The sequence below is a fragment of the Octopus sinensis genome, linkage group LG11 (genome assembly GCF_006345805.1).
Source record: "Octopus sinensis linkage group LG11, ASM634580v1, whole genome shotgun sequence".
In the NCBI taxonomy this organism is placed as follows: Eukaryota; Metazoa; Mollusca; class Cephalopoda; order Octopoda; family Octopodidae; genus Octopus; species Octopus sinensis.
The window spans coordinates 12,278,742-12,299,765 of NC_043007.1; the positions used below are offsets into that span (position 1 = coordinate 12,278,742).

General features: G+C 38.9%; 1 protein-coding gene across 9 annotated transcripts in view; it reads right to left on the bottom strand.

Annotated features, from left to right (window-relative positions):
- The window catches only part of LOC115217166 (serine/threonine kinase SAD-1-like), a 362,920-nt gene that overhangs the window by 168,535 nt on the left and 173,361 nt on the right, over positions 1-21,024 (bottom strand). For all 9 annotated transcript variants that reach the window (XM_036507077.1, XM_036507076.1, XM_036507071.1 and 6 more), the window contains exons 4-5: positions 14,285-14,425; positions 4,877-4,993 (exon numbers count right to left, since the gene is read on the bottom strand). In XM_036507077.1, coding sequence (XP_036362970.1) covers positions 4,877-4,993; positions 14,285-14,425 — 258 coding nt within the window. The remainder of the gene's footprint in view (positions 1-4,876; positions 4,994-14,284; positions 14,426-21,024) is intronic.

A 21,024-nucleotide genomic window follows, 5' to 3' on the forward strand; every position in this document is an offset into this window, starting at 1 on the left:
TTCGGAAAATGAAACACAATTCATTATCAAATACCACATGCTTTTTGTTTTTCAGTTATAGTTAGATTTATGAAGGTCTTCAGTAGAAAATCCTTGAATTCTTACTCGCTGCTTGATATAATGAAATTCGTATCCATTTTTTGTCAGAATTACAAAATTTTGAAAACACAATAGGAACAAATTTCGGAAAAAAAATCTCCCAAAATTCACGGAATTAAAATTACACTTCGATTTTTGTACAAAACTGTAGTTGAACTCTTTACGAAGTATAATACATATTTTCACGAATGTACTGAAGAGATTTGCTCTGATATTCTCATTTAAATATGAATAGGTAAATTCGGGCGGGTTTGGTCACATTAACCAAAATTTTTTCGGGCGGTTTAGTAACAAAAGGGTTAATATATATATAGAAAGAGAGAGAGTGAGGTGGGGAGACCCTAAATTACAAAATAAACAGCAAATCTCGGTACATGAAACAATCAGCGCCATCAGTAGTTTATCAGTATTTTCAACAACACCCACATCACTATCCATCACTATCCATTTTATAATAACAGACAGCAAAAAAAAAAAAAAAAAAAAAATCCACAGATCAACAAGAAAGAAACTTAACACACATATTAAGCCTTTTGATACTGAAGCACTTAAGTCTGCTTCAACTCTACAGCGCAACCATCCACCACCACTACCACCACCATCCACCACAACCACCACCATCACCATCACCACTACTACCACCTTTTAAAATGTCCGTCTTTTAATTCAAATTCTTTAAGATAATTATATCTGTCTTTTCTCTCTTTACTCTTTTACTTGTTTCAGTCATTTGACTGTGGCCATGCTGGAGCACTGCCTTTAGTCGAGCATGTCGACCCCAGGACTTATTCTTTGGAAGTCTAGTACTTATTCTATCGGTATCTTTTGCCGAACCGCTAAATTACAGGGACGTAAACACACTAGCATTGGTTGTCAAGCAATGTTGGGGGGACAAACACAGACACATAAACATACACACACACACACACACACACATATAATATATATATATATATACGAGCTTATTTATTTCAGGCTTCTTTTTCCGTCTACCAAATCTACTCACAAGCCTTTGGTTGGCTTGAGGCTATAGTAGAAGACATTTGCCCAAGGTGCCACACAGTGGGACTGAACCCAGAACCATGCGGTCGGTAAGTACACAGTTTCCATTGACCAAATTCACTCATAAGGCATTGTTGGATGCAGAGATATATGAATATATCAAGAAATGGTATCAAGAGCTGGCAGAAGCGTTAGCATGCCAGGCGAAATGCTTAGCGGTATTTTACCCGTCGCTACGTTCTGAGTTCAAATTCCGCCGAGGTTGACTTTGCCTTTCATCCTTTTTGGGGTCGATAAATTAAGTACCAGTTACGCACTGGGGTTGATGTAATCGACTTAATCCCTTTGTCTGTCCTTGTTTGTCCCCTCTGTGTGTAGCCCCTTGTGGGTAGTAAAGAAATAAGAAATGGTATCAAGAAGGATACTTTAAGGAGAGATAACAATTTCTACATCTATAATGCTTTACCGGTTGGCACATTCTGTTGATCGTATCAGCTGGGACCCTCATCATTGTAACTGATGAAGTGCTCCTTTATCAAACAATAAGGAAACAAAAAAATATCACAAAACACATCTTCCTTTCCTTTAAATCAAAAACGTAGCAGACTTTGTTCCAAAAGACAACAGACAGGCAATTAAAGAAACATAAACCAAAAAGCCACGAGGATGTAATAACAAGTTGTAGACAAACTATAAATATCTCCCAGTTCCAGCTAATAACAGCACTCACAAACATCTTGAGCTATTTTCGTAGTAAGCACTGCTTAAATGTATAGATTAAGGTAACTAAATAAAAACGGTCCGTCTCAAATCACTTAGAAATCTTTACTGACTCATCACTCAATAATGCATACTGTCAAAATATCAAGAAAAAAACACATCCTTGGCTTCCCCAATTCCGTCTGTCTGTCTGTCCCTTTTTTCCCAACTCAATGTCTTCCAGCTATTAAACGATGGCAACATTTAACATTACACGCTTTATCTCACGCAAACATTTAAGCAGCTTCACTAAAAATGGTTTTTTCCAAAAAAAAAAAAGAAAAAAAGAAAAAACTCATGACCTCCCAAATAGAATGTCACATGATATTATTTTATCGTTTATATCAGTACAACCATTAAGAAATCAACATGTTATACATGCAGCATTTTATGGTGATAACAGAATCTTATTTCTCTCACCCCGACCTTCAGCGTCATGGACTCAACTGTTAGCTAACTCTAACTGTAAGTTTGCAAATTAGAGTCAGGTTCCACAAAAGTACTTGTAGATTAAAATAGCACCAAAAAGCAATCTGCTACCATCCACTTCAACATTTGCAATAATTTTTTTCTGCTGTGGCTTCTAGAATTATACTGTAACCTACGGGTTGGGAAGCTCTAGTAAAGAAACCCACAATTTGGTTCTTGGGCAGGTGGTGCAGTTAGCATAACAGTTCATTGCACAGCTAATAACTACAAAACAAGATGAGTCAGTTGTTCTGTTTGACAATGTTTTCTGATGTGACTTAACCCTTTTGTTACTGTATTTATTTTGAGATGTTCTGTGTTTCTTTCAATTAATTTTAGATATAACAAGGAATTTAGTAAAATAACTTAGTTATCATTCAGCTAATGTTAGGAACATAAATTGTGACTAAGGTTTGGTGGACGATTTTAATTCAGAACTTATGAAAACAAGGCATTTGTACTACAGAGCCGATTTCAGCAGGGTTGGTAACAAAAGGGTTACCATATTTATTTTGAGGTGCTCTATGTTTCTTTCAATTAATTTTAGATACAACAAAGAATTTAGTAAAATAACTTAGTTATCATTAAGCTGGTGTTAGGAACATAAATTGGGACTAAGGTTTGGTGGAGTATTTTAATTCAAAACTGAAGCGGTTTCAGCAGTGTTGGTAACGAAAGAGTAAAGTTACTAAATTCAGTTACTAGTTAAGATCAAGAGAATATTCAAATTCATCTGTAGCAAAAAGCTAAAGTTTGTCCCCTTAAGTAATTATATGTTCTTTTCTACTCTAGGCACAAGGCCTGAAATTTTGTGGGAGGGGGCCAGTCGATTAGATCAACCCCAGTATGCAACAGGTACTTAATTTATCGACCCCTGAAAGGATGAAAGGCAAAGTTGACCTCAATGGAATTTGAATAATTTATTACATATTACAATACAATTTAACATACTTGTACAGTAAAGAATATTGTTTGATTTTCTTTTTTTATTTTTTCGTTCTCAATAAGTTACAGCCATCTAATAAATACCTTTCAAATTATGTGTACAAAAATAAAGGGAAAGAAAAAGAAAGCAACTCTATGTTTTTTATTCTGTTTGTTTTATATTTTTGTCCCCATTTAATATACCTAAAATATCTGGCTACTGTATCTGTATATGCATCTATTATATACATATATATATATATATATATATATATATGTATATATATGCCGTTGCCAGTACCGCCTGACTGACCCCTGTGCCAGTGGCATGTAAAAGCACCCACTACACTCTTGGAGTGGTTGGCGTTAGGAAGGGCATCCAGCTGTAGAAACTCTGCCAGATCAGATTGGAGCCTGGTGCAGCCTTCTGGCTTGCCAGTCCCCAGTCAAATCATCCAACCCATGCTAGCATGGAAAGCAGACGTTAAACGATGATGATGATATACATATATATATATATATATATATATTGTGTCTGGGGAGGGTCATTTTCTTTGAGTGCCTAATTATTAAACACACTCACTGGTAAAGTTTCCACTCATTTTTCATTTCTTTTTTTTCTAAAATTTCGTTGCATCTTGCAACACTTTTTCAATAGTCATCGACTCTGTCCGTTATCTGAGCTGCATTCTTTTGTTTGTTTGTGCGCATGTGTGTGGGTCAGTTTGTGTGCACATACACATGTATGTATGTATGTATGTATGTATGTATGTATGTATGTATGTATGTATGTATGTATGCATGTATATGTATGCATGTATATGTATGCATGTGTGTGTGTATGCATGTGTGTGTGCATGCATGTATAGATGTATGTGTGTATGTTTGTATTTATGTATTCTGCATATTTATGTGTTCATGTTTTTTGTGTGTGTGTGTGTGTCTGTGTGTGTACCTCTGTCTCCTTGTGTGTTCATGTCAGAGTGTATCTGTGTATGGGTTTTTGTGACTATGTACTGTGTCTCTATGTATGGATGCATATCTCCATATGTGTTCTTGTGTGAAGTGTGTGTGTGTGTACATGGTCACATGTGTCAGTCTTCATTTGAGTATGCATGTGTGTATATGTATGTATGTGTGTGTGTGTGTGTATGTGTATAGAGAGAGGGAGAGAGAGATGGAGGGAAATAAACACACACACATACACACATGAAAAATTTTTAATCCGAGACTTAAACATTTCGAGAAGGTGTATATGACCAATCTTAAAAAATTAAACACCACATATACACATACAAGTATATATGTACATACAAGCATACATGTGTATATATATATATATATATATATATATATATATATATATATAAAGAACTTTTCATTTGTAAACCATATCTCTATTCATTCCTGTAACTTGAAGAATATTATAAATAGTGGTAAAAAAATTTCTTGAACTATTCAAGTTTTACTTTTCAAAAGTAACAATCATTACTATTCAAAAGTTGTTTTGATTTATAGAAAACAAAAACAAAAAATTAAAAAAAAAACAAGAAAGAGAGAGAGAGAACAAATAGGAAAAAATTTTTGGAATTCTTTAAATAAAACAGTTGAAAGAATTTCTTACCCACAGCTTGTTTCCAGCATTGACCCTTCAACTTGTAACGATGCCATTCCGAAATCTGCGACTCTAATATTATTCTTTTCATCTAAAAGCAAATTTTCTGGTTTTAAATCTCTGTGACTGAAAAAGATAAAGGAACAATTTTAAATCCTTAATGAATGACTTAAGTAAACAAACAAATAAATAGATCGTTATCACAGTAATTATACATTTGCTTGTTATTTTGTGTAATGTCTGTCTGGATAAAACACAAAGATGACTCCAGTGGGGCTTGAACTCAGAATACAAGGGGTTGGAATAAATATGGCAATGCATTGTATTTGACACTCTAACAACTCAGTTAATTCATCCATTTACTCACATATAGTAATTCCACAGAAGAAAAACCTTCTGCAATAAATGCCTGTTATTATAATTGCATAGATGAGGTCACACAGGTCCAAGATACCTGGCGCTTTGCTGTACTCAAGAAGACCCGACAGTGCCGGAGGTTAATACACCGCCGGTATGTTCTGAAGCCCCGTCGGTGGGAATTGTGCCACCGACGGAGGAAGTTGTAGCCTCGACCCAATGGAGGAACAATATTTGGTTTTCTCCAGAAAGTGAGAGGCAATGGGAAAGCTTTTTAAAAAGCTTTCCAGGGGAGGAGACATAACCTGAAATGGACTCCTTCCCTGTGGACATATTCCGCTTCTGATCGAGGTACCCTGATCTGGCACTATTGGAGTGCCTGAGTGACACTTCGTGACGGGTCAGGTGCCGGCGGGGTGGTAAATTGTAAAAGTAAGAGGATGAGTGCCTCATATTGTAAGGGTAATATGGCCCATAAGAAGAGAATTGTAAGAGGCCAAGTGCCTCATTTCAAGGACATGGTGTCACTTGAGGTAAGAGGCTTAGTGCCTCCTTGGAAGGAATTTGAGTCTAAAAGAAATATTGGTAAGAGGTTTACTGCCTCAAATTGTAAGTTCACAAAAGCACAATGTTTTAGAGAAGCAAAGATCGGTGGGCATCTTTTGCCTTCTCTCATTAATATCATCCTTTTCATCATTCATCTCATCTCATTACTGTCTTTGTCCAGCCAGCAGCTTCTTCATCTGTGTACGGCTTTCATAGCCAATTTAGTGAAATAAAGAAGACCCGTTCTCCACAGCAGAAGTGTTAAGGCCGGTTCCCCCTGGTGAAAAGGATTGGTCTGCAAGAGTCCTGTGCCGGTGCCATGTAAAATGCACCCAACACACTTTGTAAAGTGGTTGGCATTAGGAAGGGCATCCAGCAGTAGAAACCGAGCCAAGTCAGACTGGAACTTGGTGGTACAGCTCTCCAGCTTGCCACCAGCTCTAGCCAAACAATCCAACCCATGCCAGCATGGACAACAGATGTTAAATGATGATGATGATGAGGAGGAGGAGGATGATAAGATAAATTAGCAGAATCGTTAGAGCATTGAACAAATTGCCTTGTGTTATTTCTTTTGGCTCTATACATTCTATTTTGCCTTTTATACCTTTGGAGCCAATAAAACAAAGGTACCAGTCATATATTGGGTCCCATGGTATTTCTTCTGGCTCTATACATTCTATTTTGCCTTTTATACCTTTGGAGCCAATAAAACAAGGTACCAGTCATATATTGGGTCCTATGGTATTTCTTCTGGCTCTATACAGTCTATTTTGCCTTTTATACCTTTGGAGCCAATAAAACAAAGGTACCAGTCATATATTGGGGGCCATAGTATTTCTTCTGTCTCAATACATTTTGAATTCAAATCCTGTTGACTTCAACTTTGCCCCTTCATCCTTCTGGGGTTTTAGAAGATAAAGTATTAGGGGTTAATGATATTAACCATATACCTCCTTCAAAAATTTCTGCCTAAATTAAACATTGCTTAGATGCATTAATTTTTGTTCAAATATAACAAATGAGCCTTAAGAGGTTTCATCCAAGTTTTTTAATTTTGTCATTTTCTTCTCATGAGCACACGACGTTTTGAAAGCATCAAGAATTATCAAGCATAGGCGTTATAGAGTTAAATAATTATCTTTTCTTCGTTTGATTAGTTTTAATAAATGAAAACATCGATATTTAGAATTCTTCTCTTTATTCTATATATATATATGTATTGTTAGTTTCTTTGCTGTAACTCAGCAATCACTGCTGCAAATGGAATACGAGCTGTAGTGTTTGTTGGATCTCTCTGAATTAATCAGCCACAAGCAGTTTATTCCTTTCTTCCTACGATAGCATTATCAACAAAAGCTACGATAAACTGCTAAGTGAACTTAATAGCTTCCATTCTTGTGAGTCACAGTATATGATACACAACCAGATATAGCGTACTCCCCGTGAAGAAAGCAATCTTATCGTAAAGCAAAACAGTTTCTTTCCAAAGTATACAATGTTACATTTCAGTAATACGTAGAAAAAAAAAGGAAAAAAAACCCAAAAAAAAACAGAATAGAAAAATGATGAGAAGCAAATAAAAAAAATTTTTTTTTTCGTTTTCTCTGTTATAAATAAATGTCTAATTCATTTCTAAACCTGAAGAACAAAAGAATTCTCTTTTGTTTTTTTTTAACTTTGAATATTTATATTGCGTTTTAAACAGATTTTAATATCCATTTTAAAGGCTTTCCTTCATTTCTTTTATGCATTTTATATCGCCAGTAATAAAAACTTAACGACAGACAAAATGCTTAGCAGCATTTTGTCCAGTGTACACTATACATACACACACACACACTTGTGTGTGCGTGCACGTATGTGTGTGTGTGTATGTATGTGTATATATATTGTATATAAAGGGTGCGGAGCTTGCACCGGTAACCAGTTGGTGGAGAATCTGCCCGGGGTTATACTAGTAGTATAGTCATTTTATGGTTATTAAGCACGTGTTTGGAAAACAAATTAACAAGAATTTTGTTATGGGATTTTAATTTAGGTCATTTTATGACAGGAAGTTTGTATCATAGAATCCAGGGTGGCCTCGGGTGGGTTGATAGAGCTGATTCAGAGGGACACAGAGACAGAGATATTTACAGGTGTTATCCACCTGGGCCAGCAAAGATGACTGAAAGGTAAAGACCCCCTTTGGTCATGCATGACTATGGGATTGCACCTAGAAAGTACCCCTCCGAGGCACAAGTCCGGGCAAGGTTGTTTATGGAAGACCAGCAGTCGCCCATGCATACCAGCTTTCCCTCTCCATGACACCAGTATTATCCAAGGGAAAAGCAAAGGGGCCGATACAGCTTGGCACCAGTGACGTCACAACTCATTTCTACAGCTGAGTAAACTGGAGCAACGTAAAATAAAGTGCCTTGCTCAAGGACACAACACACAACCTGGACATATAAAAGACCCCCTTCAGTCATGAATGACCATGGGATTGCACCTAGAAAGTACCCCTCCGAGGCACAAGTCCAGGCAAGGTTGTTTATGGAAGACCAGCAGTCACCCATGCATACCAGTCTCCCCTCTCCACACCACCGATGTTATCCAAGGGTAAGGCAAAGGGGCCGATACAGCTTGGCACCAGTGACATCACAATTCATTTCTACAGCTGAGTGAACTGGAGCAACGTGAAATAAAGTGTCTTGCTCAAGAACACAACACACAGCCTGGACCAGGAATCGAACTCGCAACCACATGACTGCAAACCTGACATTCTAACCACTGAGCCATGTGCCTTCACAATGACTGATGAGGTAAGTCTATATTGTTCCAAAGTAGTGAATCCCAAGCTGGAATCTCACCACTTGAAGTAGTTGAATGTGTTACCTAGGACAGTGTTTTATCATATATTTGTGAGGCGTGAGAGTGGCTGTGTGGTAAGTAGATTGCTTACCAACCACATGGTTCCGGGTTCAGTCTCACTGTGTGACACCTTGGGCAAGTGTCTTCCACTATAGCCTCGGGCCGACCAAAGCCTTGTGAGTGGATTTGGTAGACGGAAACTGAAAGAAGCCCATCGTATATATGTATATGTGTGTGTGTGTGTGTTTGTGTGTCTGTGCTTGTCTCTCCAACATCGCTTGACAACCGATGCTGGTGTATTTACATCCCCGTAACTTAGCGGTTTGGCAAAAGAGACAGATAGAATAAGTACTAGGCTTACAAAGAATAAGTCCTGGGGTCGATTTGCTTGACTAAAGGCGGTGCTCCAGCATGGCCACAGTCAAATGACTGAAACAAGTAAAAGAGTGAAAAGAGTAAAGAGTAAGAGTAACAGCATTGTTGGTTACAGTTTTCTAAAGGACCAATGATTGGGTCCCTTGCAAAAGTGACAAAGCAGAACATGTGTAACTGGAGCATTGGTTAACCCATAGTTATAAGTAAAACATACTTGTCCAAGGTGTTACTCAATGGGATTGAACCTGAAACCACGTGGTTGTGAAGCAAACTTCTTTGCCACACAACTATGCTGGCACCTATGGATTGAATTATTTTGGTACCTATGAGCAATTTCTGACGAATTATCATTGAAACTAAACATGTTACTGGTCATACGATAGGCAACTTTGAAAATACACTTTTACCACTATGGGTAGTATCAATAAATACAATATACATCAGCAGCAGCAGTGGAGGTGCAATGACCCAGTGGTTAGGGCAGCGGACTCTCAATCGGAGGATCGTGGTTTCGATTCCCAGACCAGGCGTTGTATGTGTTTATTGAGCGAAAACACCTAAAGCTCCACGAGGCTCCGGCAGGGGGTGGTGGCGACCCCTGTTGTACTCTTTCGCTCCAACTTTCTCTCACTCTTTCTTCCTGTTTCTTGTCCCCGACTTCCTACGCAACCGCTGAGCCTGGATGCACATTTATCCTTCCATCGATGCTCTCAGTGTCAGGGGTTGACCTGCTTTCTCTTCTGCGGGTCTTACAAATAGCAAAGGACCACGTTTCGGACTTCTCTCATTACAGAAGACTGCTACGATCAACATCAACATCAACATCATCAGCAGCAGCCGTTCAAGAATTTGGACCTGGAGATCTCCATTTCCAGCGACTTCGAGGGCCACCTCCCAGTGGTGTCGGGCATCAACAAAGAGCCCTCGACTACAACAAGACGACCAAAGTTCTTTTGTTTTTTTCCCAAGGTCTGGGGTCTCCTGCCCCTAAGCCCTAGACCATCACCTAATCACCCTTACCCGTCTTGTTGCTTAATAATAACAACAGCAACAGCAACTACAACAGCAGCAGCAACAGTATCATCATCATCATCATCATTTTAAAGTCCATTTTCCATGTTGGCATAGTTTGGATGGTTTGGTTCCAGTTCACTCCAATGTTTGCTTTAACATGCTTTCTATGGCTGAATGCCTTTCTTAATACCAAGAATGCTCTTCATAATACCAATAATAAAATTAAACAGAAATTTCTAATTTGTATAACCCCTTCCATGCCTACTCTGTCATTTACTCCCCCTCCCCCTCCTTTGTGTCCATGATTCTTTCCACTCACTCTACACCTCTAATGTTGACTCTCTCTCTTTGTCTCTCTTTTAGTTTGTCTCTCCTCTCTCTATACAATGTAAAGTATGACTTGACAAATCAATCCACCATCCGACATTATTATACAGAGATGCTAAGGCAGACAAAACACTTAGTGGCATTTCATCCCTCTGTATGTTCTGAGTTCAAACTCCATCATGGTCATCTTTACTTTTCATCCTTTTGGGGTCAACAAAATAAGTACCAGTTGAGGCAAGAATGGAGGATAGCTGTGTGAAAAAGTGCCACACCCTAGCGGTTGAGGGAACCTATGGAAGAGGTAGACCCAGGAAGACCTGGGATGAAGTGGTGATGCACGACCTTCGAACATCAGGCCTCATCGATGCAATGACCAGTGACCAAGACCTTTGGAAATATGCTGTGCTTGAGAAGACCCGGTGAGCCAAGTGAGACCATAACCTCGTAGCCTATGCCAGAGGTGTAACCAGCCCACAAGGGGCTAAACATAGAAGGGACAAACAAGGACAGACAAACGGATTAAGTCGATTACATCAACCCCAGTGCATAACTGGTACTTATATAATCGACCCCGAAAGGATGAAAGGAAAAGTCGACCTTGGCGGAATTTGAACCCAAAACATAGCGGCAGACGAAATACCGCTAAGCATTTCGCCCAGCGTACTAACATTTCTGCCAGCTTGCTTGCTGCCTTTATTATTTTTAAGAATTGGAAAGAATAATCATTACCATGCTGGTAACGATTCTACCACCTCGCCACCTTATTCAGAGATAGTTATTAAAATGCTGAATTATTCTTTCCAATTCTTAAAAATAATACTGGTTCTGCCATACACACAAAGCATATCTGACCGAAGGATTAAGTACAATCAGTTAAATGAAACCCCAATATATGAGCAGTACATATTTTACCAAATGTGGGTGGATGAAAGCCTAAGTCAAACCAGATAAGATTTTGGACCCAAAGCATAAAAGACATAAATAAATGCCGATAGATATTTTGTTTGCTAATCTACAGATTATGCCAATAATAAAAGATCTATTTTATTTTATTTTTAAAGAAAACATATCTGGTGGAAGAAGCGAGTTAAATATATTTAAAACAGTGGAATTATTTTGGTTTCATTTAAGTCTTCTTGAATACAGAAGTAATTAAATGATTTATTAAGCACAAACTAACTAACTTTAAAATTAAGTGCACCAAAGAATTTAGCAATGTGTAATTTGAATATTTTAACCTAAAGGAAATTGGAATTGTAAAAAAAAAAAAAATAAAATAAAATAAAATAAAATAAAATAAAGAATGCTGGCAGGAATTGATGAAATGATATTGAACAGAAAAAGAAATATTTTAAAATTATTGGATTGTTGTTTAAATAAATTGCTGTATGCACTGGAAGATATAGCCTGGCTTCAAGGCAGAGACACTACTTTGCATCCTTTTATATATTCATTATAAACAGACCCAGGCACAGACATGGCTGTGTGGATAAGAAGCTTGCTTTGCAACCATGCGGTTTCAGGTTCAGTCCCACTATGCAGCAGCTTGGACAAGTGTTTTCTACTTTAGCCCCTTCTACTTCACAATGCCTTGTGAATAAATTTGGTAGATAGAAACTATATGGAAACCCATAGTGTATGTATGTGTGTGTAGGGGGCTAACTTTAGGTTAATATTTTAACCTGGCAATGTGTTGTGTTCTTAAGCAAAACACTTCATTTCAACTTTTGCCTTTCTCAGCACCAACCATTCTGCAACTCATTTCTACTGCTGAGTGATCTGGAGCAACATGAAATAAAGTGTCTTGCTCAAGAACACAACACGCAGCCCGGTCTGGGAATCGAACTCACAACCTCACAACTGTAACCACTGGGCCATGCACCTTCACACACACGCACAAATGTATATACTTTTCTACTCTAGACACAAGGCCCAAAATTTTTGGGTAGGGAGCCAGTCGATTAGATCAACCCCAGTAAGCAACTGGTACTTAATGTATCAACTTCAAAAGGATGACAGGCAAAGCCGACCTCGGCAGAATTTGGACTCAGAATGTAAAGACAGATGAAAAACCTATTTCTTTACTACCCACAAGGGGGCTAAACACAGAGAGGACAAACAAGGACAGACAAACGGATTAAGTCAATTATATCGACCCCAGTGCGTAACTGGTACTTATTTAATCGACCCCGAAAGGATGAAAGGGAAATCGACCTCGGCAGAATTTGAACTCAGAATGTAACGGCAGACAAAATACGGCTACGCATTTTGCCCGGTGTGCTAACGATTCTGCCAGCTCGCTGCCTAACACACACACACACACAATGGAAATTGCAGATGTGTTACCAGTGCCGGTGGCATGTAAGAGAACTTTCCGTTTCGCGACCGTTGCCAGCACCGCCCCGTTTCGTGTCCGTTGCCAGCCTCGCCTGGCCCTCGTGCCGGTGGCACATAAAAAGCACCATCCGTTCGTGGCCGTTTGCCAGCTCTGTCTGGCACCAGTGCGGGTGGCACGTAAAAAGCACCCACTACACTCACGGAGTGGTTGGCGTTAGGAAGGGCATCCAGCCGTAGAAACACTGCCAGATTTGACTGGGCCTGATGAAGCCTTCTGGCTTCACAGACCCCAGTAGAACCGTCCAACCCATGCTAGCATGGAAAACGGACGCTAAACGATGATGATGATGATGATGATATATATATTGTAGGAGTGTTGTTCCTTGTGTTGTTATCATGTTACGTACTACTGGTTCAATATATTTTGTTCTATTTTGTACTATAGTTTTTGGGATCACAATGTCCTTTCTGGGAAGAATTTCTTTGTTTCATACATAGTTTTTTTTTTTTATTTCTAACTTTGTAGCTATGAGTTAATACTATTTTGTTTATATTTGATAATGTTATTTATAATAATAAGTAGGTTTTTGACATAATGGTCATATTATGCTAATATTTCACTCTTGTAACTCGTCTGATGTTTCCGAAACAGCATTTATATTTTTTAACACTGTTGACACCTGCAAGACTGAATGGTACTGTCCAGGTGTCAAAACAATAGTGATATCCACTAGGCAGCTGATGAAGAGAATGTATATTTGATATGCTTGTTTGTGAATCTTTTATGTTTTTGAGTTTTGTTATTCTGGGTTTCCCTTGATTTTCATAAAGTTGAACATGATTTGGGGGTTCATGGTTTGTGGTGATTACATATATTCATATTGTTTGACTAACTTATCAGGCTAAGATGATAATTAATGGTTTTCAGTTTTTTAGGAGGTCCTGTGGCATTTATATATGTCCCACCCATACTAGCATGGAACACAGACATTAAATGATGATGATATATTTAGTTTACAAGATTCTTGATGTGAAAATCATGTGTTGAAGGAAATTTTGATGTGTCTTGGGAGAGGCAGATCTTGGGGCAAGTTGGGAGATCTTGGAGCAACTTGGGAGATCTTGGAGCAAGTCGGAATCACTAAAAAGGTTGTGAACAGCAATGAAGGAACTTTAATGGACAAACAAACCAACTGATTATTTAACCAGCTCATTAAATAAATGATCGATTAGTTGGTTAGAAATTTAATCAAGAAGTGGTATTGAACCTGTGTGGGTGTTATTACTATTGGTATAATGACCCTCCCACGATGCAACAGTGTGTGTGTGTGTGTGTGTGTGTGTGTGTGTGTGTGTGGTGTGTGTGTGTGTGTGTGTGTGTGTGTGTGTTCGTTCTCGTCCGTTCATACCTATTTATACTGTTTATGCTACATTTCTTTATCGGATTAATAATTTAGCCAGTGAATAGAAATTTGATATCAGATGAAAAACAATATGCACTGTAGCCAATAGGAGTGAACAAAAATCCTTTAAGTTGGTGCTCCAGTATGACCACAGTCCAATGACTGAAAAGAATGAAAGAATAAACCAAAAACTAGAACTTACCATATATTGTGACTATGACAAAAATCTAATGCTGATATTATCTGTCTAAAGAAACGCCGAGCTTCTTTAGGCGTCAAACGCCCCTTCTTCACAAGGTAATCAAAAAGCTCTCCCCCTGAGACATGTTCCAATACCAAGTATCTGCAAGACAAGAAAATATTTAGAAATGAAATTATATCGATAATTATGGCACATGCTTAAAGGGTTTTTAAGGTTCTATTGAAATATCAAACAAAACACGTAATTCCAGTCGCAAACGTATTTCAAGGTGGGTATAATTAATGTTATGAGTTAATATTGCAATATATTTTAGCTGAAGATCATCATCATCATCATCATCATTTAGCGTCCATTTTCCATGCTAGCATGGGTTGGACGGTTCAACCAGGTTCTGGGAAGCCAGGAGGCTGCACCAGGCTCCAGTCTGATCTGGCAGTATTTCTACAGCTGGATGCCCTTCCTAACACCAACCACTCCGTGGGTGTACTGGGTGTTTTTTACGTGCCACCGGCACAGGGGCCAGAGCAGGCTGGCAAATGGCCACGATTGGTTGGTGTTTATACGTGTCACCGAAATGGACACCAGTCAGGCGGCACTGGAGATATAAATTATTATATTACAGCTTTCGAAAAAAATTTCATCTTCATCATCATCATTGTCATCATTTTAATGTTCCCTTCTCCATGTTTGTATTGATCGGACAAAATTTGCTGAGGCAGATTTTCTACAGCTAGAAACTATTCTTGTCACCAAGCCTTACCTGTTTTCTAATCAAGGTAATATTTCCTCTTGTCCTTCAAACATGAACAGCACAATGGCCTGGCATGTTTTTGTGGAAGGTTGTATTTGTTTGTAACTAATGCCCAATCTACAGAGAATGAGATACAAACACCTGTGTACACATACACACACACACAGACACACATATATATATATATATATATATGCAACATATGGTTTCTTTCAGTTTTCACCAACCAAATTTTCATGGCTGGTGCCATGAAAATAAAAAAAGGGGGAAAAGCTTCTAGTTTATGACATCAAGTAGTTTGTGTTAAGAAGGGCATCCAGCTGTAGAACTGAAGTCAAAAGTGAAACCTGGACAAGATAAGGACCCTGACCCATGTATGAGAGCAGTGTCCCCAAATACAAGCTGACTCTGATAATGGTGACTTAAACAGTATAGATGACAGTATAGAAGGCAGGTGTAAAACGATGATGGTGGGGATGGAGCAATGGTGGCAACTGCTGTGGGGATGGTGATGATAATGATGATGGTGAAGACAACAACAACAATAATGATGACAATAGCAACAAAGACAACGACGACAGCGAAGATGATGATGATGATGAGCAAGATGATGATGATGATGATGATGATGGCGCTGATGATGATGATGGTGGTGGTGGTGGTAATGGTGATGGTGATGGTGATGATGATGAAGATGATGATGATGATTGTGGTGATGGTGATGAAGATGATGATGGTGATGATGGTGCTTATGATGATGATGGTGGTGGTGGTGGTGATGGTGATGATGGTAATGGTGATGGTGATGGTGATGGTGATGATGATGGTGATGATGATGAAGATGATTGTGGTGATGGTGATGATGATGATAATGATGATGATGGTGGTGGTGGTGATGATGATGATGATGGTGGTGATGATAATGGTGATGGTGATGGTGGTGGTGGTGGTGATGATGATGATGGTGGTGGTGACGACAATGATGATGATGATGATCTTGATGGTGATGATGATGATGAATCAAAGGTATTAATCATATTCAAACTAAATAAGTCATTTGCTTTACTTCCATATGTAGTTTGAAGTGGACATCAAGATGCTTTATTTATTATTTTTTTTGTTTCAGCTACTTGTGAGTTTAAACCTTGACACAGCCGCTGCCCAAACAGCCCAAGGCAAAGCACATCTTGTCCACCACTTATGTGAATTAGGAGACAGATAGGAATCCACTACAGATTGTAGAAAAAAAAAATATATAAAATTTACCAAAAACACAGACACTAATTTAAGAACTTATTCAAACTAATGCTAGAATATTAAAATGTTTACGAAATGAAAAAAAAAAGAAAAAAAACTAAAGGAGCAGACAAATTTCTAATATTTTAGTTTTAAAAATAAATCTTGTGGATGTAATTATATTCTTTCTCCATAAATTGTTTCATTAAAAAGGATGAAAAAGTAAATTAAAATAATAAAAACAGAATATGTATTCTGTCTCGATTAGGCAAGCGTTCTGTTTATAGTTTGTGATATAATACCATTTTTTCCCTGTATCCAGTTTGTTTGTGTATGCAAATGGCTAATTTTTTTAAATGGAAATATTCATATGGAGCTCTAGGGAAGTATGTTTTGCAGTCGGATTTTCTTTCTAATGCCAACATCTTAATCTCTCTATATATAAAGCTGAAGTTGTCTGTGTGTGGCAAGTTTGGTAGCCTTCAACTAACACTGTCTCCTCTGAGACCCTGCGGCGCAAGTTGACCAAAATTGAGACTATGATAGAAGAAGGCTTGCTCTTCTTTCCGTAGAAGAAAAAATTCAAATCGGACCATGTTAACACCAAAAATTATTTACATCAAAAAGGTGCTTTTTTTCTATGAAAATCCCTATTTTTTACGATTTTTTGACTGCTGTGTTGCCATTTTTCGGTGTATTTCAACCAGAAAAATGTTCACTCAAAGAAAATAACAAGCTACATAATGCAAAATTTTTAGTTTTCAAAAATTTCAGTTCTAAAGGGTTAAAACAAACCCAAGGAATGCCGGGCGATACTGCTAGTTAAAGGATAAAATGCACATAGGAAAACCCACACCAAGCAGAAATCAAATATCTCAAAAGAGGAAGGCAGTCCTGTTGAGACTCTTAAGTATGACCGCATACTAAACACTACTAATGTAATAGTAAAACAGGAAAGGAACCCGGTGACTAATTAATCATTTAGATAACGGGGTGGTGACTAAAGGAAGCTGAACGAAGATTCTATCTTGACAACAAAGAACAAATTGTTAGGCTTTTAATAGAACTAAAACTCACAAACAGTTCGTGTAACTTATGTATGGAATGCCAAAAGTTCTACAAAATTTTTAGTCGCAGAAGTTGAAAATTCTAACATTGTTTACTGTTAGAATGCACAAAAAAAATTTTTTGTTTTTTGTTCCTTCTCGAGCTATGCCTGGCTCATAAGGGCCGGTTTCCCAGTTTCTTGGCGTATAGGTTCCCCACCTGGATGGGATGCCGGTCCATCACAGGTGAGTTGCAAGATGCAGGAGGAAAGAGTGAGAGAAAGTTGTGGCGAAAGAGTCAGCAGAAGTTCACCATTACCTTTTGCTGGAGCCGCATGGAGCTTAGGTGTTTCGCTCATAAACACACACACTGCCCGGTCTAAGATTTGAACCCGCAATCCCTCAACCGCGAGTCCGCTTCTCTAACCACTAGGCCATGTGCCACCACACGAAAAATATTCAGAATGGTGTCAACAAATGAACACAGATATTCCTGAGTAACTAGCAGTAAGCATGGTCATTGATAGCAGCATTTCCAAACTTTATCCCAGAGTCTTGTAACAGATGGTCAATGTATATGAAGTGGGATCTTACCCTCATGTTTTTGCTATGCAGAGGCCTCCATAGCAACAACTGATAGCAAACTGATGCTTGCTTCTCCAACCGTGACCAGCAAACCCAAATCTTCGTTGTTGTGGTGTGGCTGTTATTGGCGGCAGATTACCATTAAGTAAACAGCTGCAACTATATCAACCAAATTAAGCCACTTCCTAACAATCTGTCTCGAAAGACTATTAGAAACAGCTTAATTTTGATGTCCACTTTTCGATGCTTGCATGGGTCAGATGAAGTTTACCGAGGCAGCTTTCTCAATGACTAGATGCTCTTCCTGTTGCTTAACAATCACTTGCTTCCAAGCAAGGTAATATTTTGCCATAGCTAGACATGTTCTTGTAGAATATTAGAAATGAATGACATTTCTCGTAGGGCAGTGATGCTCATTCACAATTATCATGTGATGTCAAGACAAGGAGATGCAAATATACACACGCAAAGCGTCCAGTCCACCTTGTAAAGTGGTTGTCATTTGGAAGGGCATCCAGCTGTAAAAACCTTGCCAAAACTGACCACACCTGTGCTTGTGACATGTACTCTGCTGAAGGGCATCCAGCAGTAAAAATCCTACCAAAACAATCACAGAAGTCTATGCAGGCTTCTGCTTGAGCGGCTCCTGTCAAACCATCTCACCCATGCCAGCATGGAAAGCGGATATTTTTTGATGATTATATATATATATATATATCATCATCATCATCATCGTTTAACGTCCGTTTTCCATGCTAGCATGGGTTGGACGGTTCAACCGGGGTCTGGGAAGCCAGGAGGCTGCACCAGGCTCCAGTCTGATCTGGCAGTATTTCTACAGCTCGATGCCCTTCCTAACGCCAACCTCTCTAAGAGTGTAGTGGGTGCCACGATTGGTTGGTGCTTTTTACATGCCACCAGCACAGAAGCCAGTCATGGCGGTGCTGGCATCGGCCACGTACAGATGGTGCATTTTACGTGCCACCAGCACAGGTGCCAGGGGAGGCTGGCAACGGCCACAATCGGTTGGTGCATATATATATATATATATATATATGCACCAACCAATCGTGGGCGTGTGTATATATATATATATATATATATATATATACACAGTGTATAGAGAAGGTGCATGGCTCAGTGGTTATAGCATCAGGCTCACAATCCTGAGGTAGTGAGTTCGATTCCTGGGCCAGGCTGTGTATTATGTTCTTCAGCAAGACACTTTATTTCATGTTGCTCCAGTTCACCCAGCTGTAGAAATGAACTGTGACGTCAAGATGTATCAGCCTTTGCCTTTCCCTTGGCATGAAGAGGGGCGGCTGCTATGCATGGGAGACTGCTGGTCTTCCATAAACAACCTTTCCCAGACTTGTGCCTCAGAGGGGAACTTTCTAGGGGGAATCCCATAGTTATTCATAGTGTATAGAAGATGTTATAATTCAAGTTGTGTCCTTGTAATGCACACCTGCACATTCCAGTAATCTAAACTTTGTATGTGGGTGTTTAATTTTAAATAAGGAAGTCACACAAACTAGTTGAAAGTCCAGATGCATCATAATATTTGCAGAGTGAATATTATTTTTGAATCTTTCCCCTATAGGCGTAGGAGTTGTTGTGTGGTAAGTAGCTTGCTTACGAACCACATGGTTCTGGGTTCAGTTCCACTGCGTGACACCTTGGGCAACTGTCTTCTACAATAGCCTTAGGCCGACCAAAGCCTTGTGAGTGGATTTGGTAGACGGAAACTGAAAGAAGCACATCGTATATGTGTATATATATATATGTATGTATGTCTGTGTATATGTTTGTGTGTCTGTGTTTATCCACCCCCAAACATCGCTTGACAACCGATGCTGGTGTGTTTACGTCCCTGTAACTTAGCGGTTCGGCAAAAGAGACCAATAGAATAAGTACTGGGCTTACAAAGAATAAGTCCTGGTGTCGATTTGCTCAACTAAAAGCGGTGCTCCAGCATGGCCACAGGCACATGACTGAAACAAGTAAAAGAGTAAAAAATCACAGTTTATGAAATCCTCTATACGTATATAACAATTATGGATTTATTATAATCATATTGTTATTAACGATGATAATGAAAATAATATTTATATTCGAAGACCTGTTGAGGCAAGTGAAAATCAAAAAAAGAAAAAATCAAACCAAATCAAAATCGATGAACATCAATGGAATTTGTATCTTTGTGGTACCAGTGCCGGTGGCACATAAGAAAACCATCCGAACGTGGCCGTAGCCAGTACCGCATCGACTGGCCTCCGTGCTGTGGGCATGTAACAAACACCATCCGATCATGGCCGTTCACCAGCCTCGTCTGGTACCTGTGTCGGTGGCACATAAAAAACACCATCTGAGCCTGGCCGTTCGCCAGCCTCGTCTGGCACCTGTGTCAGTGGCACATAAAAAAACACCATCCGAGCGTGGCCGTTCGCCAGCCTTGTCTGGCACCTGTGTCGGTGGCACATAAAATCACCCACTACACTCTCGGAGTGGTTGGCGTTAGGAAGGGCATCCAGCTGTAGAAACACTGCCAGATCTGACTGGCCTGGTGCAGCCTTCGGGCTTCCCAGACCCCAGTTGAACTGTCCAACCTATGCTAGCATGGAAAGCGGACGTTAAACAATGATGATGATGATGATGATGATGATAATGTATATCTTATACTGCAGTGAAACATGTGTGACATAGAATTGAAAATATACCAAATTTTCCATTCTTTGTTTTATTAGGTTGAGAAAAAAGTTTGTGCACCAAAAATGTTCACTTAAAGCTACATAATGCAAAATTTTTATTTTGCAAAAATTCCAATTCTAAAGGGTCAATACAAACCTGAGCAACACCGGGCGATACTGCTAGTAAATATATACAGGTAACCATCACTGTTGACTTGTCTATAACTAGTCTCGTCTTAATTGAGGTGTTTAGTAACAGACCATCGTAAGTCACGCGACTTTCAGAATGCGTTATCTTGGCAAGGAATGAAGCTAAGAAGCTGGTTTTGGTCTTAAAGTGACTGTGAAGACTTCCTCTAATTATTCCACCTATGTAAAATTATTGATTTATGTATGGCTCTGAATGATGAAACAATGACTGCGTCTTTCTCA